This window comes from Felis catus, chromosome B3, assembly GCF_018350175.1.
Source record: "Felis catus isolate Fca126 chromosome B3, F.catus_Fca126_mat1.0, whole genome shotgun sequence".
NCBI lineage: Eukaryota > Metazoa > Chordata > Mammalia > Carnivora > Felidae > Felis > Felis catus.
Genome location: NC_058373.1, coordinates 21,291,434 through 21,311,791, shown reverse-complemented (window position 1 = coordinate 21,311,791; position 20,358 = coordinate 21,291,434). Strand labels below are relative to the sequence as shown.

The 20,358-nt window shown below is 41.4% G+C and overlaps 1 protein-coding gene across 2 annotated transcripts; it reads right to left on the bottom strand.

The window, feature by feature from the left end:
* Window positions 1-601: 601 nt before the first annotated feature.
* Window positions 602-20,253, bottom strand: MPHOSPH10 (M-phase phosphoprotein 10). 2 transcript variants are annotated; one of them, XM_003986892.6, is made up of 11 exons: window positions 20,018-20,241; window positions 17,721-18,393; window positions 16,552-16,703; window positions 15,883-16,054; window positions 12,810-12,951; window positions 11,886-11,953; window positions 10,825-10,962; window positions 8,421-8,531; window positions 2,461-2,568; window positions 1,239-1,469; window positions 602-846 (listed from the first exon to the last, which is right to left on the bottom strand). In XM_003986892.6, exons 1-11 carry the CDS (start codon window positions 20,104-20,106, stop codon window positions 697-699), a joined length of 2,034 nt encoding a protein of 677 aa, XP_003986941.2. In that variant the 5' UTR covers window positions 20,107-20,241; the 3' UTR covers window positions 602-696. The 2 variants fall into 2 exon arrangements, with proteins under 2 accessions (XP_003986941.2, XP_019687518.1); XM_019831959.3 differs by lacking the exon at window positions 602-846 and having other exon boundaries at window positions 1,359-1,467; window positions 2,460-2,568; window positions 20,018-20,253.
* Window positions 20,254-20,358: the final 105 nt, after the last annotated feature.

The following is a 20,358-nucleotide window of genomic DNA, read 5'->3' as shown; positions in this document are numbered from 1 at the left end:
CATCGGAGGTAAAGCTTACAGCATTTCCATCAAAGCATAATATGAGGTCCTGTCGGACAAAAGGCAGTTTTCCCTGGATGGGGAGGTGAGCGCCTGGTGGTCACGGAAGATTCACCACACCTGCCAGTCTACCTTCCTTGTGTGTTCACCTTCTATCACATCTAGGTTGCATCTGCCCTCTCTGCATCTGACTGTGGACACTACTCTATAGGCTACATGAAGTCTTTGTCCGTGTGACGTGAGATCACCTCCCAAAGGGAAAGATGTTAAGACACGAGCATGGCAATGTCACTGTGTTGTAGAAGGATGACCAAGCAGTGGGAGAAGAAAGTCAGGACCCCAAAGAGTGAGGACCCCTGCTGTAGACAGCTGCCTGTGACAGGGGTGGCTGGCTCCTGTGCCCTTGTCAGCCTGCAGACCAGCTCCTGCTCACCAGCTGGTGGGCCCTTTCTGGCCTTCACCTGGGCCACAGCAAGGACACAGTGTGCAAAGGGGCTTGGCAGCTACATCCAGCTTCACACCCAGAAGAAGCAATTCAGGGTTTTCCAATGACAGTTGGGAGTTTGTCTTTTCAAACTGCAGAATTCTCAAATATCTGCCATTCATGAAAAGAAAAGTTCTCAAATTTTATTATAAAACAGAACAATGACAGAATATAAGCTTACACATTAATATTTACATTATATTCAAAATATATTACAGCTTTAATTTATGAACAGAAATATCCTTCTTTTTCTTCTTTTTCTTTTCTGTTTTCTTTGCATCACTGATTTGCATTTTTACTTGATCTTGTAATTTAGAAAAGAATGCTTGAGATGACTTCAAGGCTTTGTCTTTACCTTCATCCTGCAATTAAAGACAGTAACACACTCACACTATAAAATGCGCTTGTAAGTTAAAAAAAAAAGCGCCAAATAACTACAACAATGTATATGGAAATATAAATATCCATAAATGGACAAGGAATTATGAAAACTCACATCAGTTTGCACAGAGGTTTTATATACATTTTATGCTGCTGGATATTCTTGTGACTTAAAGGAGGAGTGAGTAGGAAGAAAAACTCCTGCCAGGCCCCACGTCTGGGAGGGCCATGTGCTTTGGGCTGTTATTCCAGCCAGGCACCCACGGCCTCTCACTAGGCAGGTCTGACCCTCCGTGGATCGATGTCACCTGCCACTTGCCACCAGTTTCCCCACACAGGCCCCGTTCTGCGGTTTTCCTTCCTGCATCCTTACCTTTAATAGCGAAGCTTTGCCTGCTTTGGTCAGCTGTTTTAATTTCTCTGAAGCTGCTGCCTTCGTGTATTTCCCGGCTTGACCTGGGTTGTTCTTTTCAAGCAGTTTTCTCCGCTTTTCCTTCTCCTTTAGTTTCATACGCTTCTGATACTTCTTTTTCCTCCGTTCTCGTTTCTTGTCTGTAGCTGTTTTCTCAGCAGCTGTTTTTACATCTCCAGCTTTATTTTTTTCCTATTAAAATAATCACCAGTTGATCTAACTTAACACAACTCAGGAAATTAGAAGGGAAGCAAGTCCACAGAACGTGGCCAATAGGCTGTGTATCTACAGCCAAGAGTGAGTACGCAGTACCTATCTGCACCCCAAAGAGCTTTGGTAGCTCAGTTCTTTAGGCCTGGAACTCATTGTTTGATGAAGCAGACTCTCACAGTGACAGTTCGGCTACATCAGCACATCACAAAGGCAGCCTGGAGAGCTAGGTTAGCAAGCTGACAGTCCCAGAAGCAAGCCCCCTTACAGCACTTAAGACTCCAGGGACAACCTCAGCGCCAAGCTGCTGATGACAGCCACTGGCGGCAGGAGGGGTTCCCCAAAATGGAAGGGACGTATCTATATACTGACGATCGATTTCCTCTCTTTTCTCCCCAGCTGCCAGCCTATCCTGCCAGGGCTGTCAACTGTACAGGTGGCAAAGGTGCTAAAAGGGATGGGTGTGGGTGCAGCAAAGTGAGGAGGGACAAAGAGCCATGTGCCAGGCCAGCTGGGAAGATGAGACCTGTTAGAAACCATCATTTCTTTTTACTGCATGAGCTTCAGTGTTCATGAGGCAGGGACTGCCTACACTTGGTATGTCCCACGTCTTCTAATAACTCAAATGTTCTTTTCTAGAAACTGATTCTATTATTGATAAGCATTAAATGGACAAAATAATGGGGGAAATGCTGATATTAAAGGACTACTAGTATATGAGCAACATAAACAATTTATTTTAAACCTAGTATCACTGATAGTACTCAAATTGGATTATAACAAGATATAGATATGGAATATTTACAAACAGCTTTTCTAATAATTCTATCTGTACCTCATAATATCTGATTACAGAAAACTGAACACTATTATTTGATTATACTTAAAACTCCAGGAAAATGACATTGAGTAGAGATCTAGCTATATACCAACTTATAAAAAAAACCTTAATGTTTCCACACTGGCTTTTTACCTTGACTTCCTCTGGGGCCAGGAGAGCTGCGTCACTAACGCTCACTGGGGCTACCTCCTCCATGGTTATGGCCGGCAGATTTGACACAACCTTAATCTCTGGAACAGGCTAGAAAAGAGACAACACATTTAATAGGAAGTCAGAAATGGTCCTAACACAAAATATTTGTATCGTGAACCTATTAAAGCATACAATACAAAATACTCTATGGAGATTATTTAAAATATGAGATGTGTTGGGGCGCCTGGGTGGCACAGTCGGTTAAGCGTCCGACTTCAGCCAGGTCACGATCTCGCGGTCCGTGAGTTCGAGCCCCGCGTCGGGCTCTGGGCTGATGGCTCAGAGCCTGGAGCCTGTTTCCGATTCTGTGTCTCCCTCTCTCTCTGCCCCTCCCCCGTTCATGCTCTGTCTCTCTCTGTCCCAAAAATAAATAAACGTTGAAAAAAAAAAAAATATGAGATGTGTTGACAGCAAAAATCTTAAGATAACTGGAATGATGGCAGTGTCAGTGGGCAACATGGGCTACCTGAGGAATTAATAATCTGCATATTTTAGGAACTATTCTTTCTCATTACTACACCAAGAACCCTTATTTCTACACTTTTGCGGAACATTTCTGCCATATTCAACACCAGTTCTTTCACCGAATTTTACTAAATTATTCCCATCAGTAACAGATGTGGACATTTTCAAACATTCCTATCTAGTGTTAAATAAATCTATTGATATTTGTGAATATTACCTTGTCTTCAGTTATGGAAAAAAGGCCAGCAATAAGAAATATATACAAAAAGATGCAAGGAAAAATGCTTATAGGAATGAGTCAAAATAGACTACCTGATAAACAAATTTTGTCATCTTCCAGCTACTGAAAACATAACTTTATAAACAGAAATATGAAATTATACAGAACTCCTTTGGAAAACTAAAACAGTATCAAAATAAATCAAACCTATTAATTATAAAAAGGAGAAATGAATGCAATGTTCACTAGTCTTTTTTTTTTAATGTTTATTTTTCAGAGAGAGAGCGAGCGAGAGTGAGCACACGCGCACACTAGCAAGGGAGGGGCAGAGAGAGGGAGACACAGAATCCGAAGCAGGCTTCAGGCTCTGAGCTGTCAGCACCGAGCCCGACGCAGGGCTTGGACCCACAAACCGTGAGATCATGACCTGAGTTTAACCAACTGAGGAACCCAGGTGCCTTTTTTTTTTTTTTGAAAGAACTTCCCAGGAAATTCAGAAATTACAACAGGTTTCATACTGATCAGAACACTACTGATTATTTACCTAATGCTTACACTAATGCTCTTTATATCTAATTCTTGCACATCTCTGAGGGGCACCAGGGCACAGGGACAGGGACTCTGTTGGCTAGAAGAGAGTAAGAGATGAAGTGTGGGGCACAGCAGGTGCCCTGGAGAGAACATGGCACTGAGACTCAGAAGAAAGGGGGCTCTACTGCAGAGTATGTCACTGATCCCTTTGCACACTCCTTTTTCTTACCACAGTCCTGTCCCTACCCCAGTTAACTGGACAGATGTGTGTCCCGGGAAATTTCAGAAAGAATAAAAAGGACACTTCACACAATGTCAGAGTGTTAAAGAAAAAATTTCTTCCACTGGACTACTGACTGTTCACTTACTTATTAGTAACGTTGTGTTCCATTCTGTAATTTAAAGAGAAACAGAGAAAACGGAGACAGCCCAGAAAAGAAAAAAAAAATGATGACTGGTCCATAGGGTTTATGGAGATTGTGAAATACCAAACTGAGTATGAAAAAAAGTTCTTATTAAAAGGAACCTGTACCAAAAATTCTACATTTCTGAAGAGGAAAAAAGAAAGGCTTCTATATTGGGGCACGTAGCCCCAAATACATTTTCTCCTTCAATTCCCAAGATTCCACGGAATGTCTAATTCCCCATATCAGGCTCTGTGTTAGTGTGATGAACACAGCAGGGAAACAGCAGTGAACAAAACACATTTGTGCTGGCTTGGAAACGAGAACAATTAGCCATCAAGCAACGACGGTGATGGTGCTATGAGGGAAATGCGCAGAGCAGTGACGAATGCGGGAAGGAGATGGCACTCAGCCTGAGACCCCAGAGACAGGAAGGAGCCAACCATGGAAAGAAAGAGGCACAACCTAACAGGCGGAGGAAAGTCCAGCAGGAAGATGTGAGGAAGGAGGCACTCTGCTCACTGAAGGCACTGGAAGACCAGTGTGGCTGGGGGATAGCAAGCTATGGAGACTAGAGGGGTGAGAGGGAGCCAGATCACGTAGGGTCTTGTAAGGCACAGGAAGGGATCACGTTTTTCATATTAGTAACTTTTTCACAGTAAGACCTGCTGGCCAAGAGGGGATGAAAATTCCTCTCTTCATTTATTCCACAGCTATACTTGGCACTTTGGTATCTAAAAATGGCTCCTGCCACCACAAACTTACTGTCATACAAATTATACCTTGATTAACCCAAAACAAAAAGCCAGGTGATAAAAGCAGACTGTCTTAGAAGACAAGATACTCACACAGGAAAAATCTCCTAACCATCAAAGAATCCGAAGGATTTTAGCGATTACCTCTTCTATACAGAGGAAAGGTGAAGCAATTTGTCTAATTTACAAGGCTAGTCAGGGGCAGATTCAGACTCAGGTTTCTGACTTCTAGACTAGTCTCTGAGATTCATGACATCTCATTTCTAGGCAACACAAAGGGGCAATAGGTTGGCAAGTACTAAAAGGAAGGCATAGAACATTTTATGGGTTCACAGAGTGTAGTGAGTGGGAGAGGCAGCTCCAAAGAGTAAAGAGGCACTGAGTCAAGTGTGGTGAGAATCAGACAGACAGAGGTCGCTGGATGTCTGGGCCTGGCACAGGGGGGCATGAGGCAATGGGGACAGCATGGACCCAGAGTTAGATCCAACCCTTCCAACCTTTTTTTTTTTTTTTTTTTTAATGTTTGTTTACTTTTGAAACAGAGAGAGAGAGAGAATGGGCGAGGAGCAGAGAGAGGGAGACACAGAATCCAAAGCTGGCTCCAGGCTCTGAGCTGTTGGCACAGAGGTGGATACAGGGCTTGAACCCACTAACCATAATATCATGACCTGAAGTGAAATCAGATGCTTAACCGACTGAGCCCCCAGGCACCACCCCACCCCCCCAACCTCTTAAGCCTTGGTTTCCTGATCTGCAAAACAGAAAGAATAGCATCTACCTTAATGTTTTGTGGATTGAGTTAATGTGCAGGGACACTGACATCATCAAGATGGCAACACAAGTTGATCCCAACCTTAGTTGTCCTCACAAGACCAACTAGCAACTATCCATGGATGAGATAGCATTGTGAAAATCCCAGAACCCAAGGGTGAGGCTGAAGCAACCCCCTGGACCACAGAGACTGAGAAGGACTGCATTAGAAAGGTAGGACAGGCTACACTCTGACCATATCCCTCCCCCCAGCCGGCACAGCACCCCATTGTGAGAGACCACCTGGACCTAGGGTTTCTCCAGTGGGAAGAGAGCCTAAGTAGACCTGTAACTCCCCAGCATCGTAGGACACTTCTAGACAGGCCCAATCATGTCGGTGTCATAGGGATCACCAAAGTCTGTGGGGATTGACCACTGGGGATCAGACTAGGATGCAGAACAAGGGCAGGGCTTATAGCAATTAGTGCTTGGATCTTGGCAGACCAGGTTCCTGCTTGCAGCAGTGTCCAAGTAGAGATCCCAGCCAGCGGCCTTGACCATTTGTAGAGCCAAGCTGGTGCCCCTGTCTGGCTCAAGAAGTATCTGCACCCCCGTGTTCACTGCAGCATTATTTACAATAGCAGGCCATGAAAACAACAGAAACGTTCATCAACAGATGAATGAATAAAGACAACATGGTATACACACACACTCGAATACTATTTAGACATAAAGAGAAGGAAATACTGCCATTTGTGACAACACTGACGGACCCTGAGGGCATTATGCCAAGTGAGATAAGTCAAATGGAGAAAAGACAAATACTGTATGATCTTGTTAGGCAGGAAACTAGGCATGAGCAGCAGGAGGATGGACCTTCGACATCCAGATGGAGAGCTCTACTGGAGACCACCCAGGGACCACCACAACCCACCCCTCTAGCAGTGGGTCTGTGGTTACAAGGTCCTGGCAGAGGAAGAGTTAAGTGTGTTGTGCATGTGGCACTTGTGCACAGAGCAGCCCCTTGTCCTTATTTGACCTATGTCTCCAGAATAGAAATAATGTTGTGGCTTCCTACCCTTGCAGGCATTTCAAATACATCTTGGGAAAAGACATGAGAATTTGGGTAATTATTATATAATCCCGGTCTGTCATTCAAATGTTGTGACCCTAGGGCCCACCCAAAAGAAAAAAAAGATCAAAGTCCACACTCAAGAGTTTCTGGGCCCTGTGTCTCTCTTGACTGGCAGGCTCCTCCTGTGGAGTATACTTGAATACAATTTTTCTATGCTTTACTTTTGTTTCACTGTAATTATTTACCATGGCAGCCAAGAGAACTGAGGCTTCTTCTTTCCTTTCCCATTTAACTTTGGGTAACAATCTCACTTAGATTTCTCTAAAAAAAATCCCCCAACTGATAGAGAACAGATTAGTGGCCACCAGGTGGTGGGGGAAATGGGTGTAGGTAGTCAAAAGGTACAAACTTCCAGTTATAAGAGAAGTTCTAGACAGAGTTAACAGTATTGTATATTTGAAAGTTGCTAAGAAAGTACATTATAAAAGCTCTCATTGTAAGAAATAAAACTGCCACTACACTGGGTGATGGATAACTAAACTTACCACGGCAATCATTTCACAATACACAATGTGGGTATCCTGTGCCCTTCCAAAGTTCATGTTAGGCCACTTTGCTTTTACAAAAGACCTAGATTAGTACCTGTTTTTGCTAACTGAAAGAAATCTGAAAAGAATTTTTACTTTCGTGAAAGCAAAAGTAGTGTTCAGCATCTGTTTTGCAGTGAGCTCCCTGCCCAGCTCCTTCTGCAGGAACCACACTCGGCATCTCAGCATCAGGCCACCAGAGCTTTAAACCGTGTCTGTGAGCATTTGTGTGTATCTCCACGTGTTTGTGCATCCGTTACAAGACTGGTTCTGAAGTAACAGAAAAGCCTAGGAGAGGTTCTTTTTTGGGGTCTGAAAAGCTCAAAAACTTTTCCATTTAGTTAATGGTAATTGCTTCTTTGGTTTATCCATTTAGGCTTACGAAACATTTCATAGGAACATTCTACTTTCTGATGATGGGGGAACCTCTATATCAAACCACTGTTGTACATCTTAAATGTATACACTGTTACTTTATCTTTTAAGTTCATCTTTTTTTTTTTTTTTTTTTTTTTTTTGAGAGTGACAGTGCAAGCAGGGTAGGGTCAGAGAGAGGGGGAGATAGAATCCCAAGCAGGCTTCTCGATGTCACTGCAGAGCCCGACATGGGGGCTCATGAACCATGAAATTAGGACCTGGGCTGAGATCAAGAGTTGGACGTTCAACCGACTGAGCCACCCAGGTACCACTATGTCTATTTTATCTTAATAAAATTGGGGAAAATGGGTTCACATACATAAAGAACCTAATATGGTACATAGCAGGTATTCAGAAAATACTCAGCAGGTACAGACATCACAGGTCTCCAGACACACCACAGGATGAAAATACAACCCAAGACTGAACAACAAGAGTGAGTAATGAAGAGATCCTGTGGCTAAGATTTTAGGTCTGGCAAAGGCCCATCTGGTGATGAGGCTGGATCAGCAGAGGAAGCCAGAACTGTCCAGGACTAGATGTAAGCCTTCCTCAAGACAGGCCCTGCCTGTAATTTACAGGGAATGCCTATAGGTTTGTATCCAAAACCAAATAAAGTGCTAGCCTCACAAAAGCTCAAAGAGGAATTAAAGGCACATCTGTTCTGACTGCACACTGAAATGTTAACACACTTACCGGTTTAGGGATGAAGTGAAAGTTCGAGAGGGCATCCAATTTTAAGAAGAGGGAATCCATCATCTTCTGAATTTCTTTGTGCTCTGGATTTTCTTCTTCTGCTGTTTTTTGCTTAGGAAATGAATTCAACAACATCAGATTAAGCAGCCTAATACACATCACAGGGCAAAACCCTGAAGGTCAATAAGGGTGCTCCCCATTTCTCATCATCAAGGCTCCAAAAAAAACATTACAAGGCAGAATTCAAGTTCTCAATACCATGACGGTGCCAGCACTAGCCAAAAAAGAATGTGCTCTGCACTTCAGGAGCTGCAGCAATCACTACCTCTAAGATTCAGAACTTACAATTTAATTCCCTTGGTATTTATTTGTCAAGAACTAAGCCATTCCCACTAGGATGGCTATCATTAGGAAAAGGGAGGAGCAGATAACAAGTGGTGGTGAGGATGTCAAGGAACTGGAACCCTTGTGTGTGGCTGGTGACAATGTAAAATGGTGCCATCACAATGGAAATGAATCAGGCAGTTCCTCAAGTTAAACAGAGAATTACCGTATGACCTAGCAACTCCCCACTTAAGTAAATACCCCAGAGAATTAAAAAAGAGGTTCTCAGGGGCGCCTGGGTGGCTCAGTCCGTTAAGCGTCTGACTTCAGCTCAGGTCATGATCTCATAGTTTGTGAGTTCAAGCCCCATGTCGGGCTCTGTGCTGACAGCTGGGAGCCTGGAGCCTGCTTTAGATTCTGTGTCTCCCTCTCTCTTTCTGCCCCTCCTCTGCTTGTACTCTGACTCTCTCTCTCTCAAAAATAAATAAACATTAAAAAAAAAAAGGAATAATAATAAAAAAAAAAGACGTTCTCAAACAAATACATGTAGCCATATGGTCAGAGCAGCACTATTCCCAACAGCCAAAAGGTAGAAACAGCCCAAATGCTCACAATCCCCTTTTCCTTCTGCCCATAATGCTCACTCTAAAAGGCTAAGACTCTTTATTTTTTTTATCAAGGCATAACAGAACAAAACAAAACCACACACACCAGAACAGGGAAGCCACTGGCTCTTTGCCTGCACCACCTTGATACCAGAGATGCATCCAGGTCTGTTTCTAATTCTGTCACCAGAGCCCACTTTCCAGCCACATCCAGGCATTTGTCACTGCTTTAGTTTAACTTAACTCATTTTTTATCCTCCACGTGTCATTTGCCTTATCCCAGATAATAATGGCTGTGAAATCATCTTTAAAAAAAATTTTTTTTTAAACATTTATTCATTATTGAGACCCAGAGAGAGACAGCACGAGCATGGGAGGGGCAGAGAGGGGGAGACACAGAATCTGAAGCAGGCTCCAGGCTCTGAGCGGTCAGCACAGAGCCCGACGTGGGGCTAGCTGTGAAATCATCTATATACAACTAGAAGTTCATTCATGTGCTATTTATTATCACCTTGCCTATTACCTCTAGGACAGATACCAAACTTCAGGAAATATTTATCATCATCCCCAGACTAACTCTTAATTGAATGGGTCTAGAATTAGCCTAAATTAAATCCATACTCAAAAACTTATGATTGACTACTGACTTCTGAGACCTCAATAAAACTGGTATTTACAGAGCTGGTACAGCTGTCCCATTACATATTTAATTTTTAACTCTCATGGTTACAAAATACTTTCTGTATTTACTGAATCCTCTCAAAGTAGCCGGGCAATGTTTAATAATATGTTCCTTCAACTACCACTTTGGGTTGCAAAGCAGCCAGAAAGAATTTGAATTCAAATCTTTCTAGATCTTCAACTTAACAGCAGCATCAAGGTCATGGTTTGCTATTGCTGTGAAAGTGGCATTAATTAATCAAATGGCTTTTGCAAATAAAAAATGCCATTTTACCCCCAACTACATACTGACCACATTCTGAATAAATCGAATGTGGAAAAATAATCCAATCACTAACTGGTAATATAATATTACTTGAAATTACTGTGTCCTACTTAACCAGATAGTTTTTTTAAGAATCTAAGTGAAAACAAAACCAAAACCACATAACCTACCAGACCTAAACACGTGAATGAATTTACAGATAATGTTATACTGGTAACTTCTAAAGAATGAAAGAGAAGTGATTTTAAAATTGTGGGACTACTGTAATAATTTCTAGAAAGTTAATAATTACCTTTGGAACAATCGGGTGAATAATGACTAACTGCAAAACAAGTTCCCCTACCCCCTCACATTCAGGGGCAATATCGTAACCTCTCTATTTCTAACACACTGTCTCACACTTCAATGAGGTGAACCAAGAGCATAAGATTTGTTTCCTGACTTTCAGCCATCACAGTAGAACCAGAAGAGCCAGCTGTCTGCTTCTCTTACTTTAATAACAATGCCTTTGCCTTCGGGGAGTCCTCACCTGGTTGAGTTTGATGTATTCCTGTTCATAAATTTCAGCAAGACTCAATTTGCTCTTCTCATGGTCTAACGTTAAACGTTTTTTATATTCATAGGCATCCTCCTTAGGTTTTTCTTTACGTACTACATCATCCCAAGCCTGAAATATGAAAGGCACAAGGACCATAAATTAACAAAATCTATCATTTCTTTCTAAGCTCACTTAAGACTCTTCCTCTGGAATATTTATTATCATTCCAGAGTAAGCAAATTGTAGCAAAAAGTAATTAATTTCAACCTGTAAAATGACTATTCAAGTCACCAAACATAGGTATTATGAAAAATAAAGAGGGCATTACTTAAGTATTCTTTTTTGTTCTTGTCTTAAATGCATCTTTCTCCTCGTTACCACCTTTAATTCCACATTTCCCCATCAAGGTTTGTTTACAAGTCAATACTTGAGTTTCTCATTTCATTTCAAATTTAAGGATACTCTGCATACAGTACCCACCCTTCAAACTCTTCGTATTTTGAGCAAACACTATACACATTTTAAAGCCATCTCTTATCGTACGTGTCATATACCCAATTTTATTCTAAGTTTACAAAATAAAATCAATTCTTAAACAAAAACTTTGCTAGGTTTTTAACATTTGAAAAAAATAAACGCTTTGTCACACTGTGCCCAGACACTGTGTGCCAGATGAAAGGTCCCAAGTATGACCCTATCAAGTCAGAATCAGTCACCATGCCTGTCATCCTCTACCAGTTTCACCGGGAGCCACCAGGCAGATGAGCAAGGCACAGGAAAGACTGGCAGTGGCTCTGGCTCCCCCTTCTCCTCAAGCACAAGGCTTTCCAGAGCTCTAGTGAAAGGCAGTGCCTCATACAACAAAAGAAAGATAGTGCAGACTTAAGCAGTAGTAGCCTTCAGTGTAGATTTAAGCTTTAAATGAAGAACTGATATAAACAAAATTTCTACGAAAACAATGAAGAGTGTTGGTCCTGCTCCCAAAATACGCATATATTATTTCTAAAAATTCCAGTGAATTTTAAGTTCAGTTAAATTTCATTCTTACTGACCTGATCTCTTATCCTCTGCTTAATGATATCTTCCAGTTGAAGGGTGGTTTCCTCTGTAATCACAGGAGCTAAAGGAAACAGAACATGTCATCACGAGGTAGGTATACACTAGACCAGAGGTTCTCAAAGGGTAGTCCTTGAACCAGCAGCATCAACACCTGGGAACTTGTTAGAAATGTAAATTCTTAGGCTCTACTCCACACCTGAATCAGAAGGTGGGGGAAAAGGGCCACCTATCTGTGTTTAACTAGCCCTCTCATGCTCCCTCTAGTTTGAGAACCACAAAAGTAGAGTATATCCAGTAATCAGTGCTAACACTTTTAGTCCATGCACCTGGGTACTCACCCTCTTTTCCAATCTCTCTAGAACTGAATAAAATGGAAATTTCATTTTGATTTCACAGGTACAAGAAAGAGTTTGATGAGATGACCAGGGTTCCTGGCTAGAGTTCACAATTTCGTCAGTAGAAAATGATACCAGGCATTGTATACAGGTCACTAGCAGAAATGATTATGGATTTAGGCATGAATTAGCAGAACAGTAATTCCTGGGTAAATTAATAGTACTGTGACTGTATTAAGAGAATGTCCTATTAGAAGATACATGTAAACGTACTTAGGCATGAAGTGTCATAATATTGGTAAATTACTTTTAGATGATTCAGGGGAAAAAAGTACACACAGATAATCACATATATACATAGGGGAAGGAAAACAAATATGGCAAAATGTTAACGATTGGTGAATCCAGCTGAATAGCATATATGTGTTTGTTGTACTATTTTGTCAACTTTTCTGTATGTTTGCAACTTTTTAAAATAAAAAGTTGGGGGAAAAGAAATATCATTTCAAATCTTCCTATGAAATAAAGTCATAGAAAACATATGCAAAGGAACATCTGCAGGAGCCCCATGGGCTCACGTACCCATGCGGACTGCATGGTCAAAGTGCAGAGTCTCTTCTAGAAGGCTGTTCTCTGGTCGCTTTTGAGCTGTCACTTCCCCTTGAAGCTGCCAAGGTTTTTTTTCCAACAGCTCTTTTTCTAAAGATGCAATTTTTTCATTCATCTAAGAAAGAAACAAAAAGTTATTACACATTTAGGAAATAAATCAGGCTTATAGCTGAAAAAAAGCAACTACTTTAAAAGCACAAAAGCAGGGCACCTGGGTGGCTCAGTCGGTTAAGCATCCAACTTCGGCTCAGGTCATGATCTCATGGTCCATGAGTTCAAGCCCCGCCTCGGGCTCTGTGCTGACAGCTTAGAGCCTAGAGCCTGTTTCGGATTCTGTGTCTCCCTCTCTCTCTGACCCTCCCCCATTCATGCTGTCTCTCCTGTCTCAAAAATAAATAGTTATAAAAAAAAAAAAAAAGCACAAAAGCAAGAAATGTATTATTTCTCAATACATTTTTGTTTTTTCTTGCCACCATTTTATTATTAAGCCAACAGTAACTTCCTATTCTTAACACCTGAGGTGGGGTGAGGCACTGCAGATGACTTCTTTCCCTCATTGATTTGAAATGCCATGTTTATAACATACTAAATTCCCCCAGAAGATTCTGGACAGATTTCTGGGCTCTGTTCTAGTCAAATGATCTATCCATTCCCAAGCCACTATCAATTTTAACTATTAGAGCATTCCAAAATTAATTTTTATTTGAACATTAGACTTCACACCCCCAATCCAAATTATTTCTAACTTTTAGAAGACATTTATAACTTTTTATGAGAGAGAGAGAGACAGAGAGACAGTAGGGGAAGGGTAGAGAGAGAGACAGAATCTGAAGCAGGCTCCAGGCTCTAAGCCGCCAGAACAGAGACCAATGGCGGGGCTTGAACTCACGAACCATGAGATCATGACCTGAGCTGAAGTCAGACACTCAACTGACTGAGCCACCCAGGCGCCCCTATTTTTTTTTTTTAAGTTTATTTGAGAAAGAAGAGCATGTGCAAGCACGAATGGGGGGAGGGGCAGAGAGAGGGAGGGAGCGAATCCCAAGCAGGCTCCATGCTGTCAGGGCAGAGCCCAACACAGGGAACGATCTCACAAACCATGAGATCATTACCTGAGCCAAATGCTCAACTGACTAAGCCACCCAGGCAGCCCTATAATGACTTTACAGTGTAGAAAATGCCAGCCTGAAAGCTACCTTACTGAATTCCCTTGTTTTTCTAATAGCTTTCAGTTCATCTACTTAGGTTTTTCTAGTATCCTTTGCAAATATTAATGCTCATTTCAGTTTTCCTTACCTTGTATCTCTTTCTACTGTAGTTGCACTAACACTTCCACAAGGATGTTAAATAACAGTGGTAAAGGTAATAGTGGACATTTTGTCTTACTCTTCATTTTAAAGGGCTACTTCTAGAATTTTACCACTGAGCATGATGGCACCTTTTGGTTAAATGCATTTGTATTTCACTGCAGGTGAAAAAAAATTAAGGATGGATACTAAATTTCATCAAATGTCTTTTTTTAAGTTTATGTATTTTTGAGAGACAGAGAAAGAGCACATGTATGTGGGGGAGGGGGAGAGAGAGAATCCCAAGCAGGCTCCACAATGACCAATGACAGTGTAGAACTGGACATGGGGCTCAATCCCACGAACCTGGAGATCATGACCTGAGCTGAAATCAAGTCAGATGCTTAACTGACTGAGCCAGCCAGGTGCCCACATCAAATGTCTTCTTGACATATATGGAGAGAACCATACAGTTTTCTCCTTATCCTGTTACAACCAAGAATTACGTTAATAGATTTCTTATTCCCAAATCAAGAATGAGGCCCATTTGGCTGTGGTGTTGTCAGTCTTTCATTATGCTATTTGGAATATTCACATCACTATTCATAAATGAAACTATGTGTGTGCATGTGTTTTAATGTCAGGTTTGGGTATCACGTTATTAGTAGCTTCACAAGAAAAAAAGTCTGGAAGCTTTACTTTTTGTACGTGGAAATTGATTAAACAACATTACTTCTACTTCTTGAAAGTTTGATATAATTCCCCAATAAAACTAAACCTGCTTGTCTTTATCTTAGGGAGGATATAGGGAGGGAAAGACACTAACTCAATGAAATTTCTTATTTTGTTTCCTAGTGCTTCCCCACCTCCTCCTTTTTTTAAAAAAAAATTTATTTATTTTTGGGAGAGTGTAAGTGGGGGAGGGGCAGAGAGAGGGGGACAGAGGATCCAAAGCAGGCTCTACGCTGACAAGCTGACAGCAGCAAGCCCAACGTGGGGTGTGAACCCATGAACAGTGAGATCATGATCACGATCTGAGCTAAAGTCAGACGCTCAACCAACTGAGCCACGAGGTACCGGCCCCCCACCCCCTCCTTTAAATCTATCTCTTTGGGGACAATCTGATAATCACAGATTTAACTCAGATTCTCTTTTGCTAATAATTCTTTTGATATCCTTGGTATATTTATTTGCCTATTCTCATTTCTAATTGAGTGATATAATTTTAAGGTGGTTAAATGACACAAATAACTGGAGCCAGGCTGTTATCTATTATTTGCAAATGACACTTCATTTGCCTGAAATCATGTCACAAAGAGATAATTTTTATCAACTTTAGAAAACGTATTTGAAATGGCATTAATTAAAATTCAGGTATGTGGAGCCATCCACAGAGCATCTGAAAGAAGCAGTATCCTTAAGAGCAGCTGAAAGAGCTACAAAGAGAGGTTCACAAGACAGCTAATTAGGAAAAACATGCCACTAGGTATAAAGAAACCAGGGACAAAGGGAAAAAAAAACAGCTTTTAACACAAACTGAAAGTCAAAGGCTGGGAAATGCAGCACTGATTTTTACAAATTAGCTACCTTCCACGTGGGCATCTGGATATGGTGTGCTGTAGGGAATAGCAGCAAGATTTTTGTTTTGTTTTTAAAAGATAATTAAGCATTCAGCCAAGAAAAACAGTGTACATTAGTTATCTGGGAGTCCCATAGTCCTGGTAAGTATATACAAAATTCCTTCAATTCTTAATCATTACCTTTTCCTGTCTTTTCTCAAAAGAGGATTTAACTTCATCAGAATCCTTCTGTATATTTAAGATATTTGTATCCTCATTTTCCTCATCATCTGGCAAAGCAAAGGTCACTCTTTTTGAGGTTTCTTTATGTTGTTTACTGTCTTCACTTTCTTCAAAGTCATCATCTTCATCCCTATAAATACCAAAACACTTATGAAAAACAATAATACACCACTTTTCATTAGGAAAACAAAATTTATTTTCTAGTAATTTAAATTCTTTTGTATACCTAATGCAAATAAATATTCAGAATTCCAAAGTCATTCAGTTATTAAGGACCAGAAGGTATTATTTCAGTGAAATAGAACAAAAAGTGTACAATATATAGAAAATATTCCTCAATCTATAATACAAACTTATCTCACAAAAATAACAATAAGGTATTTTTATTGGCACAAAAAGCAAATAAATAAAGATCTGATTGCTGGTGATATTTATCTTCATTAGATGATCTCTAATGACTCTTTAAATTCAGAGACTTTCTTCTGGCTACCCTGAGACTAGCTTCTTAGGATAAACATATTTGTTTAGAGGATATAGCTTCTTAGGATAAACATATTTGACAATTATGAGTATACACATATAATTGGACAGTTCTAGCTTACAATGTAAGGGACTCAAACTACTCACGTTTCAGAAATGCTTTCTTCTTCTTCTTCAGCGATTTCTTCATCTTCTTCCTTTGGATCCAGTTCATCATCATGAACACTTGCTAGATCTTCATCACTTTCAACTGGATCAAAGAAGTCTTTGTATTTCAGGTTTCTGGAACTTTTACCTGACTAAAATGAAAAGACTTTTCAAACTTCTGACTAAGAAGAGAAAAACACATTAAATCATGCATATATGTGCATGCATATTTTTTTTAAAGACTTTTTTTTTTTAACGTTTATTTTCGAGAGTGGGGGGGAGGGAGAGGGAGGGAGAGAGAGAGAGAGGGAGAGGGAGAGGGAGAAGGAGAGGGAGAAGGAGAGGGAGAAGGAGAGGGAGAAGGAGAGGGAGAAGGAGAGGGAGAAGGAGAGGGAGAAGGAGAGGGAAAAGGAGAGGGAGAGGGAGAAGGAGAGGGAGAGGGAGAAGGAGAGGGAGAGGGAGAGGGAGAGGGAGAGGGAGAGGGAGAGGGAGAGGGAGAGGGAGAGGGAGAGGGAGAGGGAGAGGGAGAGGGAGAGGGAGAGGGAGAGAGAAGGGGGGTGGGGGGAAACACAGAATCCAAAGCAGACTCCAGGCTCTGAGCTGTCAGCACAGAGCCTGACACGGGGCTCAGACTCACAAACCGTGAGATCGTGACCTGAGTCGAAGTCGGATGCTTAACCGACTGAGCTACCCAAGGGCCCCTGTGCATGCATGTTTTATAAGGAAAACTGGCAACTACAACACTACTATAAAACTGTAAGAACTACTAGACCGTAACAAACTGGAAGGAAGTATTGATTCATTGTAACTGAAGACAGCGCACAATATTCCTATCTCTAAATCTTCTAACTATAATTGTTTCCAAGATATCTCAGCTTAAAGTAAACAGATGCCTTCCTTTCACTTAATATCATTTTTAGTGTTTGGTGAAAATATGTTTAAGGGAAATTCTGAATACCTCTAACATGTGTGGTTATGGTTGTTAAGCTACAAAAGAAATATTTTGTGATAAGCTTTGGTTTAATTTTTCCAGTCCAGTTTTCAACAGATCTAAATACTTCACTCGTGCCCTGATGAGTTTTGAGGTATTTGAAACCTCTTCTCAAGAAACAGAACAAAATCTCATATGAGGTAGAAAGTCCTCTTTCTCTCCTCTCCCAAGACTTTACCTTAGGTTTTTGACTTCCAAGCAGTTCTCCTTCATCTTCATCAGAATTGACGTCTTCAAAAAAATCAATATCTTCCTCCTCATCACCTTTTTGTTCCTCTTCTTTTTCCATGTTTTCTAAAAAGGTCTCCATTTCAGATAGTTTGAAAAATTTATCATCTACTATGGACTTCTCTCTTGGTTTCCTAGGCACTTTGTCTTGCACCTTGCTTTGCTCCTCCAATTTGCTGATATCAAAATCAAGATCAGAATCTTCATCACTGAAAACTGGACTTTTCCTCAGATCAATTGTGCTTGAGTTTTTCGTTTTCTCATCCCCTGTAGGATCATCACCACTCAGGTCGGCCACTTCCTCCTCCTCCAAATCTTGTTCGAGGGCCTCCTGGCCATCAGCCTCCACCTCTGAGCCATCCTCTTCACACTCCTGCTCTTCATTCTCTGGAAAAAGACTGATGTCTTCGTCTTTAATGGTTTTACTAACTGCATCCTGGAAGTATTGTAAAATTGGTTCATTTTGCAATTCTAGTTGTTGCCAAATCTGCTCATCATCAAAATTCTCTATCACCAGTTTTTTTAAAGGACTTCCGTGGATTCTGCCATTCTCTAGTGTTTTGTTAAAATCATAAAGTACTTTTGTTAATGAAGTGAACTTTGATGCCAATTCATCTTGAATCCTATTAAGGGGGCATGGGGAGGAAGTTTAAAGAGATTTATAATTATAGATAATAATTTCACAGCACTGTGAATTAGACAAAAAAAGCCCAACTCTTGTGCAAAACCAAACTTGAATGAAATATCAATTTTAAGTATAGATCCTGGCTCCCAAGAGTATATTATCTTGCAGATGAGCCACATTAATATATAAAAAAGAGTCAGCTAAGTGTCTGTGAATCTGCTGTATGGATTTTAGACAGGGAAACTACTACACACCTCTTTGCCTCAAGATATATAGTGAATCTTAGTCTTAAAAAGCTCAACTCTGCTATGTTATATGCCACTCCATCATTCAGTCAGCCAATGGCCAAAACTTGCTTTGGCAAGAGTGTCAGAGACTACCTGTCTGAAGATGTGACGTCTGAGATGACACCTGTACATAAGGAGATAGTCTTTCAAAGCTCTGGAAACATTATCTTCTAAGGAGAGGAAAAAGTGAGAATAAATTTCCTAAGATGGAAATGAGTGTGGTGAGCCTGAGGAACAAAAATGCCAGCATAGCTGGAGTGTGATAAAGGAGGCAGAAGGTTAGGGAGGTAGATGGGAGGTGAATCGGAGGTGAATCGTTCAGGGCTCAGAGGTAAGAGTTTGCCATTTTAAGTATAAAGACAAGCCATCAGAAGATTTTAAGCAAAATGATAGAATTTACACTCTGGAAAGATGGCCAGTAGAGGAAACGTTACAAAAGTACAGCGATTAGGTTGATGAAGAACTGTGCACGGGTTAGGGGAACAGATTCTGTGAGAAGCAGTCGAATTCAGAATACAGTCTGGAGACAGCACCGACAGAATTGGTTGATGAATTATATGTAGAAATGAGAAAAAAGGAAGATATCAAAGAAGTAGCTTAGTTATATGTCTGAACAACAGAAAAAATAGAGCTGCCGTTTGCTGAGATAGGGGAGGCAGGGGTGGAGCATGGGGAAAAAGTATCACGGAGGGCACTGTACAGGAAATTAAATAGAAACAACAGCTCATTTTGCACATATTAAATTTGAGATGCTGAAAGAATATGTGGCTGTAGTTGCTGTGAGCCTGAAGCTGAGGGAAAGGTCGGGTTTGAAATACAAATCTGAGAGCCATACTTTCATACAACGCATTTTAAGTCCTTCAACACAATACAAAGAGCTTATGCTGGCAAGAGATATGAAAGGCAGTCCTAATTCTCAAGAAGCTCATCGTGGAGGTGGACAGCCAAGCGACAAACTTAATACTTCCAATGAAGGATATGGATAAGTAAGCACTGGGTGGATTGAGAGCATATTGGAGAAAAGAGCAACCAACCTAGGGTGGCACGCGCCTGTGTGTAAAGAGTCGGGGGGTGCGTTAAGACTCAATGGAAGCCTCTGGGCATTAATAACTGAGCTTAGTTTGGTTAGCACACGACTCGGAAATCTGCACTGTACAGCTTTCAACAACTTTAAAATTTTTGGTAGGCTAAGGGTGCGTCAAGTAAATGAAATCTGGGAAAAAGAGGTGTACACTTCCCTTTATCTTCCCCCTACTCCAGAATTCGCTGGGGGCCATGAGTCCGCACCCACGCTGAGACCCGGGCTTCACCCAGAGTCCGGCTCTGCTCACTTACGTGAGGAAGCACTCTGGCCGGCCGGTGGCTTTACCAACCTCCTTCAGACACCGCTCCAGGGCTCGTCGACGCCAGACCCGCGGAGCCATTACTGTCTGCAACTCTCTCCACAGCGCCGCATGTAAAGGAAAAGCGCTGCCCGGAAACCGCGCCACAAAGACGCGCCTCGCGCAGCCTAGACCCTGGAGGCGAAGGTTCCGTCGCTCAGAAGTTCCGGACCCACCCCCTGCCAGAGTCAATGGCAGTGCAAGAACTTTCACTGGGCCATTGATCAGTTCTAGCGCTTTTGAACTTTCTCCAAACTTTCTGTTTCGTAGTCCTGAGGGGCTCATAGGGGTGAC